General features: G+C 29.6%; 3 protein-coding genes across 4 annotated transcripts in view; 2 read left to right on the top strand and 1 right to left on the bottom strand.

Annotated features, from left to right (window-relative positions):
* Lerp (lysosomal enzyme receptor protein) overlaps positions 1-22,343 on the bottom strand; it is a 35,081-nt gene extending 12,738 nt beyond the window's left edge. Inside the window, exons 1-14 of one of the 2 annotated variants that reach the window (XM_072009584.1) lie at positions 22,105-22,343; positions 21,674-21,902; positions 21,433-21,587; positions 21,071-21,330; positions 20,825-20,981; positions 20,597-20,748; positions 20,404-20,519; positions 20,048-20,289; positions 19,735-19,938; positions 19,487-19,630; positions 19,233-19,406; positions 18,859-19,036; positions 18,710-18,780; positions 18,016-18,492 (exon numbers count right to left, since the gene is read on the bottom strand). In XM_072009584.1, the coding sequence (XP_071865685.1) occupies positions 18,487-18,492; positions 18,710-18,780; positions 18,859-19,036; positions 19,233-19,406; positions 19,487-19,630; positions 19,735-19,938; positions 20,048-20,289; positions 20,404-20,519; positions 20,597-20,748; positions 20,825-20,981; positions 21,071-21,330; positions 21,433-21,587; positions 21,674-21,902; positions 22,105-22,164 (2,148 nt within the window). In that variant the 5' untranslated portion in view covers positions 22,165-22,343 and the 3' untranslated portion in view covers positions 18,016-18,486. Of the gene's footprint in view, positions 1-18,015; positions 18,493-18,709; positions 18,781-18,858; positions 19,037-19,232; positions 19,407-19,486; positions 19,631-19,734; positions 19,939-20,047; positions 20,290-20,403; positions 20,520-20,596; positions 20,749-20,824; positions 20,982-21,070; positions 21,331-21,432; positions 21,588-21,673; positions 21,903-22,104 lie in introns of those variants that run through there. The other variant, XM_072009583.1, reaches the window with a different exon arrangement.
* Tl (toll like receptor) lies at positions 281-17,346 on the top strand. The gene is made up of 7 exons (XM_072009571.1): positions 281-569; positions 9,819-10,050; positions 12,130-13,127; positions 14,015-14,333; positions 14,509-15,117; positions 15,297-16,831; positions 17,028-17,346. Exons 2-6 carry the CDS (start codon positions 9,853-9,855, stop codon positions 16,443-16,445), a joined length of 3,273 nt encoding a protein of 1,090 aa, XP_071865672.1. The 5' UTR covers positions 281-569; positions 9,819-9,852; the 3' UTR covers positions 16,446-16,831; positions 17,028-17,346.
* Positions 22,344-22,727: 384 nt separating the features above from the next.
* Positions 22,728-27,411, top strand: Tti1 (Telo2 interacting protein 1). The gene is made up of 13 exons (XM_072009572.1): positions 22,728-23,063; positions 23,304-23,440; positions 23,589-23,766; positions 23,845-24,022; positions 24,106-24,434; positions 24,506-24,717; positions 24,854-25,252; positions 25,318-25,557; positions 25,633-26,196; positions 26,274-26,571; positions 26,641-26,869; positions 26,962-27,096; positions 27,188-27,411. The coding sequence occupies exons 1-13, from the start codon at positions 22,870-22,872 to the stop codon at positions 27,272-27,274; spliced, it is 3,180 nt and encodes a 1,059-aa protein (XP_071865673.1). The 5' UTR covers positions 22,728-22,869; the 3' UTR covers positions 27,275-27,411.
* Positions 27,412-27,478: the final 67 nt, after the last annotated feature.

The raw sequence follows: 27,478 nt of genomic DNA, 5'->3' as shown, positions 1-27,478 counted from the left end.
ATATTGCATTTGCATTTGGGTATAGCATGAGCCATATATATTGTGTTGACATTAACAGCATCAAATGCAAAATATCTTCGTCTCTTGTCCCTCTCGACAAACCGAACTAGACGAGGGGATTTCGTTCTTTCATAAAATTCCACAGGGCTTTTCCCCACTACTTCCCCTACTACTTCCCCCACTACTTCCCCACTACTTCCAACGCCGAACGTTTATCAGGCCGTTTATTCCACCACACTACCAGTTTACTCATTGGGTCGTGAATCACGTGGTGTTGTTCCGTCATTTCGAGTTCGGGCTCGCAACGAGCAACAGCGCGCGCGGTGAATCAACAGTTCTTGTCGAACCGTTTTGGTACTTGTTACGTTTATGAATCTCAATCTGGTTCAATGCTATTATAATTCTTGCGTTGCTGTTCCGTGATGTTTCATTAACCACGATCGAATCGAACGGGCCTTGCGACCAAATAATCGTGACTGTGAAAGTATACGCAATATGTTCACGTGATAAAACGGATCTTCTGCTTCACACGACAGAAAACAAAACAAACAGTGGCAACGTTGAATCTGGTAAGAGAATCTTTGCTTTGGAATAGTAATAAATTTGTTATTCCGATGTTGTATTCGTTTGATAGTGTTCAAGTTGAATAAGTATCGCGTTGTATTATAGATATCGATCTGCCTATATCGATTCTGTAACTAGCGACTGAATTCTCTTGTTGTACATACCGTAGTCAACGATTTAACTGTGCCAATAGGACAAGAATATAATTATTCTCAAATAAAATAAAAACATGTAAATAATTACAAGTAAATTTCTTGTTGATAGAAGTAGTTTTCTAAAGTTATTTATAATCTCTGTGATATGAATATCATCATATGGATATCTCTTTGGAAAACATCGATGTACAACAGCATTGAAAAATGGACTTCTTTTTTAATTCATAACGTGACGTGCGCTGAGATGTTTAGATTTCCTGTGATGTGTCTTCCAAGAAACAGTTAACGTCTTTTTTTGAATACTAACTTTTTCCTTTTATCATCGATTTATCGATCGAGATTCCTGTGAATTTTCTTGGGCATTACTATTTTTAACGTGAAAGTTAGTGTAAAGAAATATCAGCTTGATTCTATGTGACTTTGAATTTATTTCTTTATCAATGTATGGTAAACAAATAGTTTTTTGTACACACGAACTGTCAAAGTGATCTCAATCAAAAATCACGTATTATAAGATATTCGCCATAAGAAAAGATATTTATTAGACAGAGAAACAATTTTATTATATAAACTATGCATAATTTTGCAAAATATATGAACTAGGCAATTACAATTATAATTAGTTATAAATATTTTAATCTGTAGGATAATAATATTGAATCTTTTAGATTTAACAAAATTCATATTTATGACTCTTAATTTGAACGCTTTTGATAAGAATATAGAAGGAAATGAGTATATTTGAAATATTTGAAAATAAATTTTCGAATACACAACTTTAAAATGAAATTTTAAAGTAATGTTTATTCTTAATGGAAAAAGGTATATATTGCAATTCCTTAATTAAAACAAATTAAAATTATATTAAAATTATAGATATCATTATTCAAAGATATTATTTTAAAGTATTGCAAAGGTATTTTAAGTTTTATATCATGTTCTATTAATATTTCTATGATATTTTCAAATATATTGAAAAATCATAGTGCATTTAACATTTACATGATAATTTCTTCTGTCATAAGAATTAATTCTGTGCAAATCCTCATTGCTTTTCCTCTATTCCATTATGCATTTTTAACAAGAACTGATCAACCATAACCTCTTCAAAGAATTAACCTTCCACATCGAATGAGGTATAATCACGATCGTGATTTATAAACTAATATGGTTAGAATTTCGAAAAAATTCTGCATATTATTATTGGGTCAGTGTTTTAAAAATAATCAGAAATTAAAAAATTAGTAGATATAATGGAAAAATTGATATAAAACGAATCGCAGAGAAGCTGAGATATCGGATATTGCTGTAATACGGTATTGAAAACAGGTATTCGTATTTCTTGAAAAGAATTACATGTTTGACTAGGTAGTTTATACTTCCCAGGATTTGCTTGCTATATTTAACATAACATTGCTTCAATTATAATTTTTTTACATTTATATCACAAGAAATTGTATTTTACTGCGTAAAGTCTAATATATTCTATGAAGGGAGTGTATTTATAGATACATACATATGTACACATGATATCAATGTAATATCAGAAAGCTGATTATATGGAATATGAAGTATTTAGTTTAGATTTTCCTTCATTATTTGTATAAAATAGTATAATTACGCTATATTATTGTATTTATTAGAATTTTTTTAACTATAATTTTCTATATTTATATTGTATTTCACTATGAATAATCAGTATTCAATTAAAGTTTAATTATTCTATAAAATGGAGTATAGTATGATATAAATATAGCTAAAGAGGAAATTATATGCAATCTGTACCAAATATTATATGATGATTACATATCACTTTTATAAGATATTTCTTTATATATTTAAGTAATATATAGAATAATATAATTGTAATATATATTAACATAGAAAATCATATATTTATAAAAAAGTACTAACGTATATAATTGTATAAAATAATAGAGAAACAAAAAATATAAGGAAAAGTCTGATCAATTAAATTAATGAGAAGATTTCAATTAGTCCCAATTACCAGAGATGTTTCAAAGAAATGAAACTGACAAGAAACAAAAAAAGAGCAAAAGCGGAGAAAGAAGGAAGAAATGAGAAATTACTGTTTATATTATTCACATAGATATCTCGATATAATATGAATGAATTCGTTATTTTATTTCTATAAGAAATAAAAAAAATGATATATTTAAAAAATGAAGTGAACTATAACAAATATATAATTGCATGTAGTTACAATGAAGTAAGTTCATGAATTCTTGCTTATTTATGCCCCTAGACAGAATTAAATCTAATTATGTAGATTAAACGATGATAATTTTTCACACGTTTAAGAGGAGACATTCAGTTCTAGAAACAAATGAATATTTACCTCGAAATGAAGATACTGGCAATAAAAATCATTACATGGAATCGATTTGCTTTTAATACCTAGAAAACAAGTCTATTTAGTTAGACATCTAAATATTGATGTATCAAAATATACATATTATATAAAGTTTACTCGACATGCTATGCAAATCAAAATCTAGTGCAATAGATAATTTTCTCACTAAACTGCGATTATCGGTAAAATACTATTAAATTGTTACGTTCAAAGAATTCATGATACGAAGTCAATTTTTTATTTTGCTTCTTTCCTCCTTCATCCAGTAATTTATACCTTTTCGCATTGATGAACTTTAGTGGAGAGAACGATATTATATTTCGTATCACAGGAAATTAATCTTATTGTCTCTATCGCATACACGTCCGACGTTGAAAAACAGAGATTAATGCAACTGTGATAGCGCACATGTCTTAAAACCTACCAATCAGGCTTTGATAGATTAAAAGCAGACAATTCACCATTTTTCTTCAACTTAACAAAATGATATCCAGGCACAAAAGAACAATATCCAAAGCGCGGATATTTATGTACTTACAGATTTAAAAAAATGCATAGAATACAGATAATACAGGTACAAAAACATAAAATATCTAAAATATACCTAATATTCATTATAGGTTTAGAGAATAAAGGTTTTATACAAAATCTGCATCATAATTGTTTTAAACTTCTGAAGCTCATATTTTATAAAAGAGTCATATAAAGAACCGTGTTTTTTTACAAGTTTATTACAAGTTTAATCTGTAAAAATATTAATAAATATTATAGCTTTATCTTTTGTTTCTCAAGTGAAAGCAGAAAAGGTGTTGGGCTGACTCAAAAGCAAGCTCCATAAATTAATGAAAACAATCATTACTACATATATGTTTGGCAACATCTTGGTCGTTCTCTCTCAGATAAAATCCTTCTTTTATTTTGTACGCATGTACGTGAGCAAACATCAACGAGTTTCACGAAGCAGCGTTTAGAAGCAAAGAGAATGCCAAACGTCCTTGGTTTAGCTAAATCGACATTGCCTGTCTACCTGTGCACGTAACAGCCATGCAACTAATAGACAGTCGCGATTCACATTGCGATTATCTAACTGCAAATTATCGCGGAGTTATTAATTCGAAGATTCACGAAATAATTGTAAAAACTTTGTATTTGTCTGCGATAGAAATTGTTTGAAAAAAAAAAAAAAATAGAAAAAAAGGAAAAGATAACAAACGGTGACTATTCTTGCGGAAGTGTAATTTGTATTCATAGCTTCTGCCGTTGCGAACTGAAGAATAGCTTCATGGAAATACATATTTACTGTGGAATCACGAATGAGATTCTGGTTTTACAAGTTGCAATGTGTGACTGAACGTGTTAGAGTTAACAGAGTAACGTTGATCTTTAGACGGGTTCGTAACGATTAAAGTTATTTTAGTAGATTTGGTAGTTTAATCTTGGTAAGTTGGAAAAGAAAGAATTGTTGTTAAAAATTGGATAAAACTTGATATTGAGCATATTTTTTAAATTATATATCGTAACAGCGTATTTATTGCAATACGTATTTTCCATTTTATAAAATTAAAGGTAGAAAACAATTTAAAGAATTCTATATTTCAGAATACACGCAAGAAATATGCACTCAGAATGTTACCGTGTAACATATGTAAATAATATTATATTTCTGCTATCATTCAAGATTGGATCATTTGTATCTAATTTTGTAAGCCCCTGAAGGATGTAGGTACGTCTAACATTTGTCTCTACAGGTTAACAAGATTAAGAAAAATTAATTTATCAGCCTATCAAGTGTCTTATTTTAAAAGCCCAATAAGGCTACACGGAGTATGGATGCGGCAAACACACTCTTACACGTATTGAATACAAAACATACATATTTTTTCATATGGATATAACACAGGTAAATGTTTTTCCATTTTTTCGTATAATACTATAGACTTTTTTATGCAGATAATTCTACTAATTGTAATTAATTTAATCGAAATAGTAAATAAATATTTCCTGATTAGAGAAAATCATTTGGAGAATACGCCTGATGTTATAAAATTTAACTAAATTTCTTATTATAAAGCCCAAATAGGAACTTTATCACCTAACACTATCAGATACAATATTTATATAAAATATATCAAATAATAGCAAGTTCGTAAACAGCCTAAACTAAATTCATTAATCTTCATATTTAAAGAAAAAGGGAAGAAAGAAAGATAAACTTTCTTTTAGTAGTGCAACAATGTCTCATTGTTGTTACCAATTTGTTTTCGGTTCAAACCATGCAACTGCTCTATCTAATCTCTTATTATTATATAATATATCAAAAATCAGATTACAAATCGTTCGAGAGGTCAAGGTTAAAAACCTGTTATTTTTTTTTATACTAATCTCTCTTCTACGTCTGTTACATTAGTTACCTAATTTCAACATGATTCTTAATAAATAAGAATTGACGAAATTATTTTCGTTTGTGTTGAATCTAACAGGATATGTACATAATATTACATATTGTCTCTACGTACATATGTTTATCAGGATATAATACTAAAACTCGGAAAAGTGGGTCATTAAGGGAATCTAAACGCGTAAGCATATTCCGTTATGTTCGAAACTGTTGCCAAGCTTTATCTAACATTTTTAAATGTACTGACCTAGTCTTACATTCCTGAAATATTCCAATTGCTCCTCAAGAGCATTGTACTAATTGTTATACATGTATAATTCTCTTTAGCTGCTAGATTTAGTGGGAGATTATTGATTTTTTAATATCACGCATAAGCATATTGACGTCTTGGCGTGTCAAAATTTCCTTGTAATTTTGTTAAATAACACACAATTTTTTGCTACTTTTTTTTACTGATGTTTACTGCCGAACATTATAACATTTTTTACATAACACACAATTTTTTGCTACTTTTTTTTACTGATGTTTACTGCCGAACATTATAACATTTTTTACATAACATCTTTTACAATGTTGCCAAATATAATTTTCTGTTGGTTTTTTAATTAACTAGCATAAATCAATTTTCGTGGCTAATAAATAAAATATAACTATCGCATAGTGGCATGTAATATTCAATAGCCACTGGAGTATATAATTTTGAATGTAAAACATAAATAACAAAAAATGTGAAATAATAATACAGCGAGGTAACAATGTATCAAATGTATGCAAAATTATGGTAATAGATGTATCTCTTAGTAGATGAAAATTATCAAAAAGATTGTCAAATTAAATAATGCCGTAGAAGGAAAGAATAGCAAATGATTATTTCAAAATGTTATAGGTCAGTAGATTTCCAGCAATCTGTTCTTTCATAGTACAGTCAGCACGTAACAAACAAATCCGAAAAGAAATTGCATACTAATGCGTAGCTGAATGATTCGAATTGACCTTTGCTGGTCTTTTTCTTGGAAGCAGGTATCATTATTTACTACACGTATTTTTAGTCTCGTTTCTTATAGAATGATGTCGGAATAGCGCGTTCTAATCTTTGTCGAAATCATTCTTAGAGATTTTGTTTACCCTGTACTTCTGAGTATTCTATTTTATCATATCTTCGAGGGAAACTGAAATTCTAAGTAAAATAAAATATATCTCTTCTGTATTTAGTAGCTAAATTATTATGTTACGTTTAAAACAATAAACTTTGTGTGTTCGATCCATTGCTTGTAGTTTATGCATTTTTTATTTTAAGTTACACTGTTCAATTATATTAATCTAACTAATTAAAATAATTACTTTAAATTAAAGTAACTGTAACACCTAACGAATAGCGTTTACTAAGGTATTAATCATAGTTTTATCCCGTTTGAAGCGTTGAAGACTATAAGCAATAAAACTAAAGAAAAATTTTATTGTCTTTCCAAGAATCTACAGCTGTATTAAAAGATTTATATTAATCAACAAGTAGCTAGATACGTATCATAACTTACTATATTTATATGTTGGCCTGATTGTATCACTTACATAACAATTACATACCTTAATCTATCATATAGGTGGAAAGACAAGATATAATTAAATTCATGAGTGTAGCTTAGTAGATATAACACACTGACGCACGATATGATAACAAGAAGAAAGATGGATAAAACGTATTTTAACGCAACTGAATTTTAAGATGTGAAATCTACTTAAATAAACTGAAATAAATTAATCTAAACAAATTTCATTATACGACGTTTAAATATATTTACTATTTAAAAGATATTTGAAAGACTAAATATATCTATCAATTATTGCAACGTTATATTACTGTTCCTAAAGTCTATATTTTGTAATGAGAAAAATTTGAAAATGTCAGTCATACTTTCACTGACGTCGCCTTTATCTCGTTTTTATTAAAAAAAAATTATTTCTAAATATTTGAAGTAACAGTGTTGTACATACATAGGTATGAATTTCCTTTAAAGTATTTCTCCAAACTATTGCAACTTCTTTTTAAAATATATATTTTACAGCTTATCAAGTTCAACGATAATTTAATTAAATTTAATTCGTACGCGATTAACTTGTAAATCGTAAAATTTTCTTTGTTCCCAAGTCTGATTGCTATCTGTGAATCGTGAATGAAAATCACTTTCTCCGTTATTACTCCTCGTCGATATTCTAGAGCGCGGTTGAAAATGTAAGAAAAATATGAAGCGTCAGTATCGATAAATAAATTGTTTGGTACGAAAGACAACAAATTTCGCAATTGTTTCATAAATTTACACAGGAAGGGTTAAATCACTGATTCTTTTATCTGTCGTTATCATTGCTTTCAGGAAGTAAAGATTTCATGCTTAAAGAAATGTTGGGACAGATATGCTTGATATTGAATTCACTATATGTACTTTCGATCATACTACGTACAGAAGTTTGCAATAAATATATTCAGAAAATATCAAAAATATATGAAATATCCAAATATACACAGTAAGCGTTCTAATATTGGTCAGTTACTCTTAATGTTTACGCTTTTAATTGCATTCAAAAATTTTCATTCGCAGTCTACTTATCACGTTCGACCTTCGTAGAAGCTCCTTCACATGCATACCCGTATGCATTACGCGTTTTGCAATGAGTCGTGAAACGAGGCGTGTCTCGAGCGAACGCGTGTAACTACTACATCGGGTCATTAGCCCGGATGTACGTTGCGTAGAATACAGTTGTGAAGGATTCGATACGTGGCAGGCATGATGTTTCGACATTCCTTTCGCTGAGAGAACTTGATGACACTTTTCTCTCGATCCGACTGATCTTAGAGAGAACCGAGTAACGCGCATAATCACGCCTAATCGACGATCAGTTGCGATTGTAGAGGTTCATTGTGAAATGCGTTCTTGATACTTGTTCTTTGATTAAAAGACAAAGACTTCCTGTTTAGTCTGAGTCATTCACGTTCGCGTATATAATCGGATATGAGAAAAGTAGAAGATAAGTGTAGTTAATGAGTCGTAGTTTTATAGATTTAAAATAATCCTTTCGCGAGACCAAATCCCATACGACGGTTTGAAAATTAACATCTCCAAATTATCAAATCCCCGATCACCAAACCTAGAATACTTTAACTATTCTACTACGCTCTGCGATGCGAAGTGTCTCTTCCGAAGGAACAAAAAAGCGTGAAGATTTTCGTAGGTAATTTTACGGTGCACACTTTCCTACACAAGAAACTATGTTTGCGTCGGGACATTAGCATCCAGAAGGTTTTCGTTTTAATGACTATAACAATGCTTTTCATTTGTTAATGTCCATCGTTATCAATTTACTTCCGAAAGGTCATTAGCGACGAGTAACAACCAGCTCGGTCGAGAACCATCCCGGAGAATTCCCGCGACCCTTGCTTAATTGATTCGGACTCTCAGGTTCGTCCAGATATCGCTCACCCGCTTCAGCGTTTTGGACGTATGCAAGTACATTATAGCCAGCCAACAACTATTGTCCTTTTTCTTCTGTTCGGCAAAAACCAATCAGCAGACACACTTTTGGGACTTCGTGCGTACTTGTGCATTGCTAGACGCACAGTCGAGTTTAGGAATCTCTAGGAATCTCGTGTTGGTTTTTCAACGGCGAACGTCTCTAAGCAGTCGTGTAATAGTATTGTTCAATCGGTGACAGCCTTATCCAAGCTTTTCATTCGTCAGAATTTATCAGCACTCGGAGAGATCAATTCTCGTCCGAGCTTTTCAACCATCAGCATCTTCAAGGATTCGTGAAGTGTATCGTCCACTCCACTGTCTTACTAAGACAATTAGTCTCAATTATAATTTAGTCTTAGTCAATCGAATCGAACATTTTCCAGTCTCAGCAGTAGAAGAATGAAGCATCCTTTGCGCACTTGTAACTATCAGTTCGTATCGTCTCAACGTTCGAAAGGGATCATTGAGTCGTGCATTCGTGCATTTTATCTCAACAATCTGAGACAAGAGACGTTCTGAAATCTTCTCATCGTTCGAAGAACACCCATTAGCGTCGTTGACAGTTAGCATTCGAATATCCACTACCCTTTCTCGTGGATAAATTAGTCGAAGTTAATTCGGGGGCAACAAGCGCAGTGTAATTGACATGGAACATGCGCGCACAACGGGAGCACAGCTTTATCATCGTACAAGGAAGTAACCGCGTTAATCTGATTCGTCGTACCGCTGCTTCCGATCCCTCTTAATAATTCTCGAAGAATACGATTTTCAACGGAGCTTGACGCGATTTTGACGGTGAAAAAAATCTTTCTTGTTCGCAGTGTACGTCGATCGAATACCACGGGACTCAACAGGATGATCGAATTCTCCCTACGCTATTGGATCATCCTCTGGATGGTCATCGTTGCAACGTGTTATGCATTTAAAGGACAATGTCCACGGCAATACGCCTGTACCTGTCTTTCGTCGCCAAACGGGGACTATGAGATACACTGCCCAACAGACGAGAATTCAGCCTTCATCATAAACGTTCAGCAACATGTTTTTATTAAGGTAAGCACGAGTGACTCATTCATGCTTTTTAAAGAGAGTCGTACGCGGGAACTCATCGAGAAAGAACGTAACAGTACATCGTACACAGTATCGTACAAAGCACATGATTTCGTGAGTTCCATGTAAAACGTATTCTGGAACTTATTTTACGTATTTTCGTGTCACTTTTAAATATAACTTTAAGAAGCGATAGAGATGTTTCTTTTGTTCTGCATCTCTGTACGCATATCCGTGTCAATACCTTGTTAATTTTCTTATTGTTCCCTCTTTTATAATTGAAGGTCGCACACACGATGAATCACATTTTTCTTTTTTGTTTTTTAATAACAAGAGGAGTATTTTTTAAATTTTATACGCGTACAACAGAACTTCTATACGAAACACAGTAATGCTCAGCTTCAAATATACCAATTTATAGCTGAGTCTCTATTATCCAAATTGCAGTTAATTTCAGTTATATCAGTCGTTACAATGAATTTCTGCAACCACTTATTATTGATAAATTATGTACCAGAGCATAGCCTTGGTTTGGATTCTTAAAAGACTCTTCTGAATTAATAAATTATTCTCCTTTTAAATGTGTCGTGTGTGAAACTTGGAATACTTTTCTTCAATTACCAAATGTTCACAAAAATGGAAATCATGTGTTCCGCGTGTAATCTTTAATTGCATGATTAAACAATTGTGCGTTATTAAGTTCCGTTTGATACGAGATAAATTAACGATGGTTGGAATTACATTAGCTTTTGCATTTTGATATCAACAATTCTAAATTTTCTTTTTCTTATTTTTTTTTCTCTTGATATAAGACGTTTGATGTTCTATCAATTAATTACACAATTCTATTCGTCATTTTCTTAAGACTTATGCCAAATACAGGTACAATAAACCGTTCATCTCTTCTCACCTTTTTTGTACGATCGTTTAACCATTTATAATAATTTCACAAAAACAAATCTGTTCACAGAGTAGTTTTATTAAATGAATATTAATATAGTTAAGAAATTGCGATAGTTAAACTTTTCAAAATATTTTTTGTTGTTAAGAGATCAAAGTGATTCCCACATTTCGTGTAATTTTTTGTAACTCACTTTCTTTACGTGTAAATTATTTATGTACCGCGCCGTGGTACGGTTAAAATAAATCGAACCTTTCTGCTGTGAAACTCGACAACGCTATCGTTTATAACGTTGTTAATATCATGAAACTGTAACATTCTAGTGAAAAATATATTCATAGTATATTCAAATAAATTTCGAAGTAAAAACGTTTAAACGTAAAACTAGAAGATCAATATCCTCTTACAGTTACATGCTGCGAAACTTTCACTTTCCATTACACAACAATTTACGTAGAAAGGCTATCGCAATCATTATCGGGCCACAGAAAATTTCTGTAACCACAATGTGTAACCCAATTCAATGCAATAATAACAAAATAAATTTTCCAGTACGACAGCCCTTGCGACGATAAGTAGCGTTTCGAAATATATAGACTCGTATTTACGCCTGGGAAATGACTTCAATTCACAGAAATGAAACTTTCTTTATTGCATATCTATATATTTAACTAGATGATTTATATGTAATATTAATATTGAATAGTTTTATCTCATTTTGTAATTGGCACTACAAAAAAATTTGTATACATAAATTTATATTGTATATATATATATAATTAAATAGTTTTATGAAATATATTTATTTAATTTTTATTGACAGAATGAGCTCTTAAATTTTGTATATCATACGATGAAATAATAAGAAAAATGAGGCAAAGTATAAAATGTTCCGCTAGATAAGAACCTACGTTATAAATTTATTGAAAGTATGATCCAAAGCGTAGAATTGTAATAAAAGAAATCTTTATTTGCAAAATGGATAAACAATACAAGATCGCACTCATTAGCGCTACTTATACAGATTCCTTTCGAAGACTAACAGATAAAAGAACATGTTGTATAATCGTATATGTCCATTCCTATTATCTCTGAAAGATCGTCATTAACAGAAGATCGATTCTCACAGATCGAGGATATTTTTCAAAATATCTTACTAAAAACATTTCTTACTTTTTTAGACTCAGTGCCGTAATTCACCGCAATGGACCGACTTCCACGTAAACGATTTAACATCCACGGACGACATAGAATCTATATACTTCAGGATGTGCATTTTACCGACGAACCTAAGTCTAGGAGAAATCGCGAGAAGATTCGGCGTACGAAGCGTAAAGACTCTGGTGTTCGAGTCATTTGAACAACTAGGCCCGGCGATCAACAGAACACACCTACAAGAATTACCAGATCTACAACACTTAACTTTATCCAGCAACGGTTTAACCAATCTTAGCAGCGATCTATTTGCTGACATACCTCAACTAGTCTGGCTCGATTTACGCGAGAACCGCGTACATTTGTCACCTGGAATCTTCAAATATACACCCAATTTAGAGGTGCTCGAACTGGGTATGAATATGATGGGCAGCATCGAACCAAGTATATTAAATCCATTAGGAAAACTGCGATTTTTGAATTTATGGCAGAACAAGTTTACGGAGATCAAGCCAGGTACATTCGACAAGCTCGAGACTCTGAATTCCTTGGACCTGAACGGAAACGAATTGACTACTCTGCCAAAAGATATTTTCGCGAAATTGAAGAATCTGGAAGCGTTAAATTTGTTTTCCAACAATTTTTCATCGTTGCCAGAAGGTCTACTAGAGCATAATGTCAAATTGAGAGAGGTGAATTTGTATGCTAATAAAAGAAACATGACTACATTGCCAAATGGATTGTTCGCGAATTTGAAGGAGCTCGTTGCAGTGGAATTAAGAAGCAATGGTTTGAAGGAAGTGCCAGCTGATCTGTTTCGTGGTTCCTTTTCATTGATCAACATTAGCTTGCAGAGAAATTATATTGAATCACTCCCTAAAGACCTCTTTAACGGATTGGAACATCTATCGAAATTGTTACTTAATTACAACGAACTGACGTCATTGCCTGATGAAATCTTCTTGCATTTGAAACATTTGGTTACGTTGGATTTGTCTAAGAATCATCTGACTTCAATATCTGGGTAAGATGATACTACAATGGAATTAAAATAATAGGATAATAATTTATTATCAGAGAATGGTAATAGGTAAAAAGTTCACAAAATTACAAATTTTACTGTTATTTTGATTCATGAGGAATAATTGGAATTCATGTCAGATATTGAGAACAAAGGTAGAATAACTTACATCTTTTCTGAATAAGAGCTTATAGCATTAATTTGTTTTCATAAATATAAAAATAGAGGAATTTATTTTTTCCAAATTAAATGGAGATAATATAAAGAAATATATCATTTGTGCTCGTATCTATTTTAAGTAACAAACTACTTAATTTGCTGAATATTGAGACTTTATCCATTTTTCAGTTTGTTCTCTCCACTACCTATGATTCCTTCAAATAATGAACTTGAATTAGTGGATGTAATTTAATCAGGCACTATCTAAAATGTCGCTTCAATAAATGAGACTCAGATAAATGGAGTTTTACTCTAATTCTAATTTGCTATTGAGTATACAATCAAGTAATTAACATGATGATTTTATGATACTGAAAAAAATAATAAAACAAGTTTCATAGTAACGACTTTTAAAAAATAATCACACAAGAAGTTAATACATTATAGCTTTAATCTACCAACAAATTTCAAATTTAACTTTATAATAAAATTAAAAATGTCAAGTGTGTACTTGCTCTTGGTAGAACATATTTTATAAAAGTATTTGTTACTCTTAAATAATGAATAATTGTTAATAAAAAAGATTCATGCAATTTTTACTATGTTTTGCATATACTACAAATATAGTATTTCAAATATTCTATCTAAATATGATAAAAACGTTTACCAACTTTATTGAAGAGCGACATTTTAGAGTTACCTAAAATTTTCCTTTATTTGGAATGTTTCAGATCTATCTTTAAAAGTTTAAAATCACTGGAATACCTGAACATGTCAGAAAATAAATTAAAAGTGATAGAAGACACGAGTTTCTTTTCCTTGACTAAACTACGGATAGCGCAATTCTCTCATAATTACCTTAAATTTAATGCCTCAATTAATACCTATCCAGATGATTTTGGGAATAAATCAGTTTTTCATACTTGTACTGCTTTACAAGAGTTACATTTGGCCTATAATAATATTTCAGAAATATATAGTGATTGGACCATAGGCAGTTTAAAGCTGCGAATTTTGGATCTCCGATTCAACCAGATAGCGCAAATATCGGTAAGATAATATGCCAGAAATATTATTCACTATTATAACAAATAAGCAAATCTTTTAGTTGTTTTTATTTCTATATTAATGAACTTTTAAAACTATGAATATGTTCTGCTATTTTTAATTAATTACATCATAAATGTTTTATTGGAATTATTTCATTTAAAATTTCTTTTTTCAGGCCGAAAATCTACAATTTCTATCGAATGATATTAAAGTGGATCTTACACACAATCAAATAAAATATATCTACTTATCTACAGCTGAAAGATTGGCGAAATTTCAAACGAATCCTCGTAACGTAATAATATACGTTGAAAATAATCCTATTGTCTGCAACTGCGATTTATACGACTTTCTTCGTTACATGGACGGAAGAATGCACCCCTACGTACAAAACTTTTTCCATATAATACCGGGACACTTGAAGTGTCAAAGTCCAGACTGGCTCGCGGATATAGAAATAGTAAATTTGAGATCAAAGAAATTAAAGTGTCAAGTGTCAGATCCTTGTCCTAACGAGTGCAATTGTTGGTTGAAACGCGACAGTAAAGCATTTCTAATTGATTGTTCGCACAAAAATTTGACACATGTGCCACATTTGACAAACATCACGACTTTGCCATCTCAAGTATTTCAGAAACTCGAGTTAAATCTCACAGGCAATAAACTGACCAGAATGTCGCCAGTAGCTGAAATCGGTTCGAATATTATGCAGATATCCAAATTGCTGTTGTCGAACAATAATATCGATGACATATCTGTAGATGAGTTGCCACCGAACATCGAGGTATGTGAAATATAAATCTTCTTTATCTTTAAGATTGTTATCTATTACAGATTTCATCTTTAATATACTACTATTTATCAATGATTAACATTATCGGTGCAATATCACCAGTCCTTTATAAAATCGATAATATTTCCAAACAATCTTAGTACCAATAGGATAAATTTTGAATTTTTTAGGTTTTGGAGCTACACAATAATAATATTAGCAGATTGAACTCAGATGTTTTGCAATTCATGAACAATACCTCCTTAATGACAGTGACATTAGACGGAAATCCATGGATATGCGACTGCGACGCAAGAGATTTTCTTAATTTCATTCAAACGAAAGTTATAGAAATCCCCAATTCCTTGAAGATTACCTGCAGAGACATGAACGTGCCGATGTTGAAGATGACAGCGACAGATCTTTGTTCCACGAACATTATAATAATAATCGTGATCAGCGTGGTCACAGCTATCACCGGCCTAATAATCGGTGTGCTAGCAGCACTATATTACCGATATCAACGAGAAATCAAAGTTTGGCTATACGCGCATCAACTTTGCTTGTGGTTAGTAACCGAGGACGAACTGGACAAAGATAAGCTGTACGATGCATTCATAAGTTATTCACATAAAGATGAAGACTTTATCGTGAACGAGTTAGTGCCAAAACTAGAAAGTGGTCCAAGACCGTTCAAACTGTGTCTGCATTTTCGTGATTGGTTAGCTGGAGAGTGGATACCGACACAAATCGCGCGATCCGTTCAGGATTCTAGGCGGACAGTAGTAGTTTTATCACCTAACTTTTTAGAGAGTGTTTGGGGACGAATGGAGTTTAGAGCAGCTCATAGTCAAGCTCTCAGCGAAGGTAGAGCGCGAGTTATTTTAATTTTGTACGGCGAAATTGGTCCTACAGACGATTTGGATCCAGAACTTAAGGCGTATTTGAGTATGAACACGTATGTGAAATGGGGTGATCCTTGGTTCTGGGATAAATTGCGATATGCGCTACCACATGCGCTACCACATAGACTATCACGTGAGGTACCAAATCCTTCACAATTAGCAAAGTATCGTGTATGTAAAAAATTCTTCGCAAATCCGTGCATACAAATTAACGGCGAGAAGAAGGACCTTATTTATCCGAATGGTGTTCCTGAAACACCCCCTGCAGCTAGCACTCCACCGGCAGATTCTCTTAAAGCATTTATATGCGATGAGGAAGACAGTAAAAAACATTTTGAAAATCTGTCTCCAACAAATAACGCCAAGCTCATTCTTTTGCCTGAGGACTTAATAAAGCATAATCTCCTTAATAAGGTACAATGTACCACCGTGTAATGAGATCATCGTATACGTCCAAGAATATACGAAACATTTTCAAGGCAGAACCATTCTTTAAACAAAAACCTCAGATTACTCATTTTGTGTCTGTGTTTGTGAAACCACTTACAAGAGTTACCAAATTTATAACTTTTAACTTTATCGGTTAACGGTTTAACCAACTTAAGCAACGATGCTTTTGCTTATCTACCTCAACTAGTCTAACTCGATTTGGCTTGTTCACTAAGAGTTTGGGAAAAAATCACGTTTCCACAATTGTACTGTTTTACAAGAATTACATTTGGCCAGAAACAATATTGCGAGAATATGTAGTGATTGGACCATGGCCAGTTTACAGTTACGAATTTTGGATCTTCAATTTCTACCAGATAACACAAATATTGGTGAGATAATATATTAAAAATATTATTCATTATACATTATGACATATTAACATATTTATTAGTTACTTTTATTTCTTTATTAAGGAACTTATAAAACTGTGAAAATGTGTTTTGCAATTTTTTATAAACTACTTTATAGATATTTTATTGCAATTAAAAATAACACTGAAATAATAAATAAAATATTGTTTTTCAGGCCAAAGATCTGCAATTCCTATCCAATGACTTTCTTCGTTACATGGATGGAAGAATACACCCCTACGTACCAAATTAACTTGTAATCGTAGAAATAGCAAAGTTAAGGTCAAAGAAATTAAGATGCAAGAGTTGTATCCTTGTTCTGACAAGTGCACGTGTTGGTTGAAACGAAACGATAAAGCATTTCTAATTGATCATTCACGCAAACATTTGACACATGTTCCACGAAATAATCTCACCCCATAAACTCGAATTAAATCTCACAGACTAAAAACTGATCAGAATACCACTAAATAATATGTAAATATCCATATGTAGTGCAATGCTGAAAATTCTTTATCATTTCTACTCTATTATCTCATTTATAAGTTTATAAATTTGTTTCATAAAACTTTAATTACCATAAGTAAACGTTGAAAACAAATTACATGTAATGACTGAAAAAACTTAGTTTTAAATTACTGAGATTAATGTAAATAAGTATTTTTTGTAATTTTAAATGACTTCTAACTTATAATATGTTCCCACTACTATAACGAAGTAGATTATTATTATAAATTAGGATAAATATTGAGCTAAATATTTTTTAGAATTATTTTTATACCATAAAATTTATTTCTCCTTAGTGTAAACTTTATGTATGTATACCATGAATTTCTGTCTATCACTATAAGATAAAGTTCCATAATAATTTTATTTAATAATTGTAAATAATCAATAAATATGTATACATACATAAAATAGAAATTAATAGCAATATAATTGTCATAATCTATCTTATCATTCATTTTAATTTTCAATATAAGCCTAGGGTCACATACGAATTTATATTGCATATATTATATAAGTAGATGTGGTACATTACTATATATTCATTATTTTATTGCTCAATTTTATGAGCAATTTTATTATTTGATCAGCTCGATAATTTTTTACAATCATTATTAAAAATCGAAAGTAAATTGTCCATCTTTCAATAAAAGACTACCATAAAGACACTAATTAGAAATTTCGATTAGAAAAATAAAGAATCTCACTATAAATTGATAATTTCGCTATTAATTTTTTATTGTATTGTACTTCGATATGTTAACCCTTAACGGTCGATAATTTATTTTGCAATACTCACCTCTAAAGCTACAGAATATTGGTTAAACTATAGCATAAATAAATAAATACAAATGGAAACGAAATTCTTTATGTTTCTGTAGTAGAACTGTGCTATGAGTGTGATAAGTATGAAGCTCCCTACAGCCGGGCGCTTCGACCATTAAGGGCGCAAATAATTTTATTATACAGTTATTATTAAAAAAGTACCTGAGAAATAAATATTCATATAATCTTCCATAAATATTGTAAAAGCTTATAATTTGTATATTTCCCACATTTAATTATTGTAATCATTTTTCGATTATTCATAGAATCACAAATATAATCCTTTCTCTTTTTTCATGTACTCAATTCTTTTTCATATATAGAGATATGAAAATTAAGAAACACTTAGAATAAATTTTGATGATTAATAATAGGAATATGTATAAAAGTATTTATTTTATTCTCATTATTAAAATTAAACAATTTTTTTACTATATAGTATATTTCTAGGCATTGGCAGCACAATAAGCAATAATAAATTAACAAACTTACAGATTTCGTTTGAAAAAATTTACTTTTACTTACCCATAACAGCATTGGTGTGCCAATTCCTATAGATTCGTTACATATAAATCGTACTTCGGATGTGTAGGAACCTAATTAATATAATAATAATAATAACATAACTGATTTATAATCAGTATTATTTAACAAAATATACGCTGTATACTTACTATTTACACATTTACTACCATTAGAGTATTGAAGTTTTATAACATCTCTACCATAATCAAAAATTACGTTTGCCAGTGTTCCATAACCATTGTTTCCTTCACATACAGCAGAACCATTGCAGCTCTTTTCTCCACCACATATACTTATACTATATTTTTTCCCTTGTTTGTTCTCCACCTGCAATGATTTATAGTAAAATTTTGAAAAATTAATAAAATATATTATTCTATTCTTTCACATAAAAACCATATAAAATATCTTATATTAAAACTAAAAATATACATGTTTATTTATTTTCATAATTTTGATTTAAATTGACATCGTCTTATTAAATTAATTAAAAAGAAAAATTATTAGGTATTAACAAACTTACATAGTATACTTTTTCATTTTTATGTAGCAGAGACAGATTGCACTCATAAGAAAGTAATTGATCGTGTATAATGCAAGGAGAAGTCCAATTTCCCATTGCAGCTCCACATGTTATACTTGTTTTCCACTCAAAAATGTAAGTGCAATCTTCATATTTTTTAAATTCCGGAAATCCCTTGAAAAGTCAATTATAGATACATAACTATAATACTTCTTAAAATCACAAAATTTTGTAAATAAATATCAGTTAATTACCTTGCCATTATTATAACACGGAAATGTAAAATTTGAAGAAATTAATCTTTTTGGATTTTCAGGGCAAGGAGATCCATCCACGTAACGTAACACAGTTTCATGGTTTTTATACAATATAGGATTTTCTTTTGGAAACCCTAAACTCTACCAACAAATATAAATATTTTCTTGTAATTTTTAATTTAAAAAATAGTATAAATTTAACTAAAAAAATTATAAATTTAACAAAGTTTACAATGATTACTTACGATTTCGTCTACATATTCATTACGTGAATTTAATGAAGCTTTGCAAACCGCACTGCCATGTACACATGTTAAACCTGATACAGGAATTAATGGCCTGCATACGTTTATATGAAACTCAGTTTTATTTACTTTTACAATATAGTTATTAGCAGATTTTATCAATGAACTTAAATTTATTTCGTCATCTTCTGTCGCGCATTTCACCTATAAGATATAAATTTCTGTTTTTAATGATCTAAAAATATATACATATATATTTAGAAAACTAATAATAATCATAAGAGAAGGATTAATATATAAACAATTGCCTAACCCTTTTTTCACAAACTAAATTAGTGTACCAATGTATAATCAATTGACAAGCATTTTGTTCCATAATAAGAGGTTTATCTGGAGATCCTTCTGCTCCACATACAAATGCAATAATTGTATAACGTCGTAATCCATTCTCGCATATGTCTCCATCTGTATAATTTAAATATGGTCCACCTTCTTCCCAGATTAAATTTGTATTAGCCTTTCCCATAGATGTACTAGTCTGAGTAAGACAAACTCCTAGAAATGAAAGTAAAAATACACATAATCTAATAACAAATTAGGGAAATAAAGTAGTAGTATAATCATGTTTAAAAAATGAATGATACTAAGATATAAAATAATGTAAATAACCTGTTCCTGCCACACATGAATTATTCACAGGTGATTCACATACACCAAATTTATATTTTGTGCCATTGTTTGATATTGTATAAAAGTTTTTATTCATTAAAGATCGTAGATCATACCTGCAATAAAATATTTATTATAAACTTTTTCAATGCTATATTAATTAGTATCGTAAAAGTATTTAGTCTAATCTTACGTAAAATTTGTAAGAGGATTATTCACTGTACAATTGCCAGCAGTGGCTATACTACGATTACGTAAAGATTCCATACTGCAAGCTGCTGCAGTTCTCCACATTATTTGATAGTGACATTCTTCACTTCCTCCGATATATTCTGGATCTGTATTCTAACCCATATAAAATAAGGGCTTATAAAAATAAGTAACTATTGAATTAGTAAATAAAATATATTATAATATTTACCATAGCTTCGAAATCACATTTAAAAGTGATAGAAGTCTTAATATGTGGTACTGAAATACTTCTCACTTTACATATACCTCCATCCTGATATTCAAGTTTAAGTTCTCCAGAATCTGTTACAAAGGGTGGGTTTTGAATATCGCCCAAATTCACATATCTGTAATAAAATTTTATTAGTATCCATAACATATGTATAATATCAACATGTTGTATGTAACATGCATTTTTAAATAAAAATGTCCATACTCATTTCCTGAATTCTGTAAACAAGCTCCAGAAGGCGATTGACACAGGGCTTTGTATTCAAATATTACAGAATGACAAATATTTAATATAATTTTTGGAGATCCTTTATCCATTTCAACAAAATAATTTTCTGAATATTTTGTTAAAGGTGATAAATCATAATGCAATCCCTTATCTGTTACTGTACAATTTCCTCTAATTCGAGGTCCACAAGCAAGAACACTTTTCCATATCATATATATGTTACATCCTTCTAATGTCTAAAATATTAGTAATGAAGTTGAAATTCACTTATTTTATAATATTATATAATAAAAATGCCAATCAAAATTTGACAAAAATATTATACGCATAAATCATACATGAGAAAATAGTTCCGGAAGAGAATTGTTTTCAGCTTTATAATCACATTTCATAATAATATTTACAGTATATTTAGTATCAGATGTACAGTCATCACCTGTGAATACAAACATTATTCTTCCATTTGTTATATTTACCACTGGGGGCATTTTTCCTGTAATAACAACGTAAAATTATTTTATCATATAAAAATTACATTAATTTTAATATTTTAAATGTATGTATATAAAAAAGCAGAACCTATTCCTTTTTCTTTTTTGTTTTTCACTAAACAAATTCCATATCCATCTTCTCCATTGCATTTTTGTTTCAGTGCAGAACATAATTGTAAACGTACAGTTACATTTAAACGTTCGTCATTTAAAATAGCATCCTTTGTAGGACTTATAAGACTGGTAAAGTTGTAAGTGAAAACATTAAAAACAGGTTCAGGAAATATGCAAATATTGTCATTCACTACAGGTGTATCCTGTGTGAAAAAATAAATTATTTTTTCATAATTCTTATATTTGTATGAATTTATATTTAATTGTTTTATAAAATTTAAATTAAATAAACAATTTAAAACAAATGTACAATCCAATATACATAGAAATATATATATTTTACCATTTTACTATTTAATACTACTATTTAATTTTAATGTTATGAAAAACATATTTAATACGTACAGCAAAAACAGTGACAACTGCAAAATAGTAAAAGAATAGTAGATTGTTTAACTTGTACATTTCTTTTCCTTGTTCACTATATCACTTCGTAGATTAATCACATTGTAAATATTTAACGTATTAACATGCATAACAATATCGTTCGCTGTTGAACGTTGTTGAAAAATAAATGATTATCGTTCAATGATAAATGGAAAAAAATGTTTAAATCGTTTTATCGTACTAATGAATCAACGTTTATTTTAGGTTGGATATCTCTGACCATTGAACGAATGACAATTGAAAAACCTTAACTGTGGGTAAAAAAAAATAGATCCACATTCCTAAAACAAATTTTGATTATTTATTAACCGATCAATAATTTTAAAACTTTTTAAAATTATTTTTTAATATATGTTCTATTAATGCCATGTCATAATTATTAAAAAAAAACATTTAGTGATAATTTTGATCTTCAATAACAACTGTAAATTTTATAAACAAAATTTTATATGTTTAAAATTTTAATTAAGTAATTTATATGACATTATAATTAAAATATTAATTGTAGTTTATTCTATATTATTTTATGATAATAAGAATACTGTGCTAAATGGAGGCTAACAATACCTAATTTTTAGATTATTTACTAGTTACATTCGTAGGAACGAATACTAACACATCTCAATTTTCTTCATATAACTTCATATGTTTAGTGTACAAACATAAGTGTATCGATATTGTCATCTAGAATTTGTTAGAATTTTGTTGTTTTTCAAACAAAAAATGGAACGTCTCCAAATACAAGAAGCATTTACTATATTAAAACCACTTTGTGATTCTTTAATGAAAAATCCAGATGCAAAAAGTGCTCGTGATATTGCTAATACTTTGCCAAATATTTCAAACAAAGTTATTCAGAATTTGTTTGAATATATTTTATTTCCCTTTATTATTCATCTACCAAATAACACATTAAGGTACATTATTTTATATTTTATAGTGTAGAAATCAATACAAGTATGTAATTAGTTGATCACGTATATCATTTATAAATTTAAGAAAAGTATAATTCTTTAATTATGAAAGATTATAATTTATTCTAATAAATTATAGATATTATCGATAATTTAAAATAATTGTTAGTGTAATATATATAGTAATGCAATTTATATTTTATTTAGTGCTGTAAGTATAATTGAATGTTCATAATTCTATAGTAAAACTATAAAAGAGGAGTTAGTCAAGACAACACAGGCAATAATATCAAGAACAAAAATATCAAAAGCAAAATACTTTTGTGAACTATATTCATGCCTTTTAATACAAATTTATGACAAATCGCAACAAAGTATGGGTAAGTATAATATTCACTTAAATATATTTTCTAGATTGATTATCCATTTTTCCATCCAAATTTTATTTTATAAGAAGTATTTTAACAGATAATTTTAATTTATATTAAATATAAATTATTATATATTATCTATATGCGATTTTTGTAGTGATTGTTGGACATGAAGAACTCAAAGAAGCAGTACTTTCATGCATTAAAACTTTGATACATTCGTGTTTCACAGATGTTTTAGAAATCATATATACTAGAGAGAATGCTTCTAAAATAGGACAAGGAATATTGTTGTCAATGACAATAGGAAGGTTTGAAAAATCTAGTTCCTTGAGGTAGATACATGAAAAATTATTAAATCATTTCTTCTCAATAAGTTCATAAATATATGATTATAGTTTTTAAACTTTTAGATTAAATGCTGTTGAAACAGTAATGGCATTATGTCAAGTTGATGACGAATCAAATAGATTTGATATAATATTGCAAGATCAAGTAGCTGATATTATTATGTTATTTTTACCTGGTATTGTCAGTGGTTTACAGGAAATAGCTATGGGAAGTGAAACACAAGGACACAAACTTACAATGGTAATACAAAGTAGATTTTAAATTTTGAGTTTTAATTATATTGTTCAAGATTTTATTTACACTTTATATGAATTGAATTTTAGATAGCACTAAGAGCTTGGGGCAGAGTACTAACTCTCGTAATGAAAGATAAAGAAACATACCAAGAAGATGACATACCATCCTTGAGTGATTTAATCAAAATAAATAATGAGAATATTAATCCACCAGAAAGCTTCCCAAATATGAAAAATCAAAGTGAATTAGAGAAACATCTTAAAAGTGCAACAAGAAATAAAGAATGGTTTAGTGCTTGTGCGACTAAACTTAATGTGCTTATCCAACAATTATATACATTAACAAGACATTCTCATTATAAAGTTAGGGAAGAATTAATTGAAAATATTCATTTATTGCTTACATTATGCCCCAGGTAATACTTTATTTCCATTTTGTTTTTTTAAACATTTTATAAACACATATTGCATACATTTTTTTGAACAGGAATATGAAACCAAATATTATGTTACTAATAGAATATTTAATATCTCTATCGGAGGATGAATTTCCAGTAGTACGAGATAAAGCTGAAGAAGTACTAACTGCAATCAACATAAATTTCATGCGAGATAAGAATATGAGATCCTTAGTGGAATTGTTAGAAGAAAACTTCTATGATCTGCTTACAAAATTACCTAGGATTATCAGGAAGTCTGGTACATTTTTGCACATTTTCTTTTCACACTTTTTGTGGAAGTGTATTATAATAAGAATTACAATATTTAGACATAATATAACATTTTCTTAAAGTTGTTTAATTTTCGAAATAAACAACGTATCTTTATTTTTTAGATGATAATGATCAGTTATCATGCTTAAATCAAATTGCTGGTTACTTAAAGCTTCTTGGAGAACAAAGATTGCCTCGTGTTATGATGTCAGCACCTCACGTTAACAGACTAATATTGGCTCTTGTATATGTATCTGAAATAGATTGTAGTAATATTTCTCTTTTGCAAGCGATAAATGTTAAGGATCTTGATGATCCAGCATACTCATATGGAACACATTTGTGGAGACGATTTAAATTCATCCAAACTAATGAATGTGAAGCGAAAGTTATTGCAATATGCAAATATTTAGGTGAATTTGGAGATCTTCAAATTGTAGTAGATACTATTTTTGGTCTCATGTTCAATGCACCACAACATAGAAAAGAGTTAATCTTATTACTAAACTGGATAATATATGGTACGTTAAATAATTTTCTGTTTTAAAATAATGTAAGATATATTATTGATTATTAAATATTTTAGTACCTATTAAGGATTTATCAATTTTACCAATTTATGAGGAAATTGTTGAATTTTACATAAATCCTGAATTTTGGTACCCACCAATTGAAACAAATAAAGATATACCTTTACGAGTTGCACAAGGCAATGTAGTACAATGTTGCTTATTATTAGAAGGTTTGGGATTAATAGCTACAAATTTGAAACGCAATTATGATAGACTTCTTCTTAAAACATTATATATTATTATAGAAAGAGCAGGTGATTATTTATTTTTATAATGGGATAACAAAGAAATCACAAAATAACAGACAAGCATTATATACATACTTTTAGGTAGTGGACATAGCCTAATCAGTTTTGTTGGTACTCAAACTCTTGAACAAATTGCAAAATCTCAAGAACATAATACAGTAGGAGATCTTCTACGTGCAAATGTCGACTATTTTTCATATCATGTTAGTATTAAATTACGTAGAGTAGAACGCAATCCTAATGTACTTGATGTTGTTGGAGTTGTCATGAAATATAGCACAATGGATGTGTTACCCTGTTTGAAAAATATTGTCGAGGATGTGCTACTGCAGCTAAATAGTAGTTTTCAAAAAAGAAATTCTTATGCTTTCTTAAAAGTTTTTTACACTTTTACAATATGTATACAAAATTTAGTAAACTCTAAACACGTGTCAACAGTACACGGACAGAGTGTAGATACCAAAACTGAATCTTTGAAAATTATTCAATCTTTATCAGAGTATTATGAAGCAAAAAGAGTTGACGAATATATAGATGACATGGAACAATCTTGTGAAATTAAAGAGGAAAAGGAGGAAGAAAAAATAGAAGTAGAAGTGAATGAAGAAGAGAATGAATATCAAGCAGATTCTATAGAACAAGAAGGTATATATATATATATTATATTAAAATCAATAATAAGAAATTACTATAAATAAAAATATAACAAATAAAAATTGCAGAAAAAGAAAAAAATCCACCACCTTATATTAAAATGATTGAAGATGTAATGAAGCATTGTTTACATTTTTTACCATCTAAAGAAATACAAAAGTCACTGATTGCAATGCTAACCTTACAAGAGGGTCTTGAGATTTTGGCAAATTGGGAAAATCAACTATTACCCATTGTGCACTTACTTTGGCATCCACTAGTAGATAGATTTCATGATGGAAATGTATTACTAATCAATCGAGCATGGCAATTATTAAATACGCTCGCTGATGTTTCAAAAGATTTTATACGATCTAGAACGCTTAAGTATGTGTTTTATAATTTATATTTTGTATGTAATATAATTACATTTACAACTACTATAATTATTTTTAGGCAAGTATTACCTGCACTTTCAAAATTTCTAAGCGATTCCTCTAAAGAAAGCTATAACAAGAGCTCTGAAAGTATCTATAAGTTTACTCAAACTTATAAATTGCAAAAAGAACTACTTTCTACCTTAGGGCAGATAACAAAAAATTTATGTCTTCACGAACGAGAAACATTCAGCGTTTTAAGTATTGCAGAGCCATATCTTAACAAACATCAAAATCCCCTATTACAAGTAAAATTGTGATGTTAAGAAGATTTTTACATATAAATGCATTTTTTTTCTTTTTTACTTTGATTGTATAACTAATTATTTTATATTCATAGGTATGTTGTGTACAGTTGTATAAAGATATTGCGGATTATAATAGTGATATCGTTTGGGTGAAATGTCTTAGCATATTTAATTCTAAAATAAAAAAAATCGTCCCGGATGCAACATTTGATATTAAAGACTTGATGGTAATAAAATAATATGGAAATATCTATATTTTTTCTTACACAATGAAATAACATAATTACAATTATCAAATAAACTTTTACTATTTTTTAGATTGCCGAAAACATTTCAACAAATGAATACTTCAAAAATATACATATTATTATGAAATACATCCAAGATAAGACTTCTGATCTTTAAGTATGATGAAAGTAGAAATATATGTATTTTAAGATTGATAAATAGAAACATCAACGAACTATAGCAACATTTAAATATCTTGTATAAAGTGTAAATTTGTATTATAATAAATATAATTATAGATTTTTATATATGTATTTCTTCATATACTTTATTCATAGCTTTACTATTTAAGAATTAAAATAAATAAATGAAACCCTCATA

This window comes from Bombus fervidus, chromosome 8 (genome assembly GCF_041682495.2).
Source record: "Bombus fervidus isolate BK054 chromosome 8, iyBomFerv1, whole genome shotgun sequence".
Taxonomy (NCBI): Eukaryota; Metazoa; Arthropoda; class Insecta; order Hymenoptera; family Apidae; genus Bombus; species Bombus fervidus.
The sequence above is the reverse complement of the archived record's forward strand: the minus strand, read 5'-3'. Positions and strand labels throughout refer to the sequence as shown.

Coding starts and splice junctions, on each gene's coding strand:
- Tl (XM_072009571.1), top strand. CDS start 9,853: ATGATCGAATTCTCCCTACGCTATTGGATCATCCTCTGGATGGTCATC. Junction 10,051..12,129: donor AGCAACATGTTTTTATTAAG/GTAAGCACGAGT, acceptor TTACTTTTTTAG/ACTCAGTGCCGTAATTCACC. Junction 15,118..15,296: donor AGTTGCCACCGAACATCGAG/GTATGTGAAATA, acceptor TGAATTTTTTAG/GTTTTGGAGCTACACAATAA.
- Tti1 (XM_072009572.1), top strand. CDS start 22,870: ATGGAACGTCTCCAAATACAAGAAGCATTTACTATATTAAAACCACTT. Junction 23,441..23,588: donor CAAATCGCAACAAAGTATGG/GTAAGTATAATA, acceptor CGATTTTTGTAG/TGATTGTTGGACATGAAGAA. Junction 24,718..24,853: donor TAGGATTATCAGGAAGTCTG/GTACATTTTTGC, acceptor TTTATTTTTTAG/ATGATAATGATCAGTTATCA.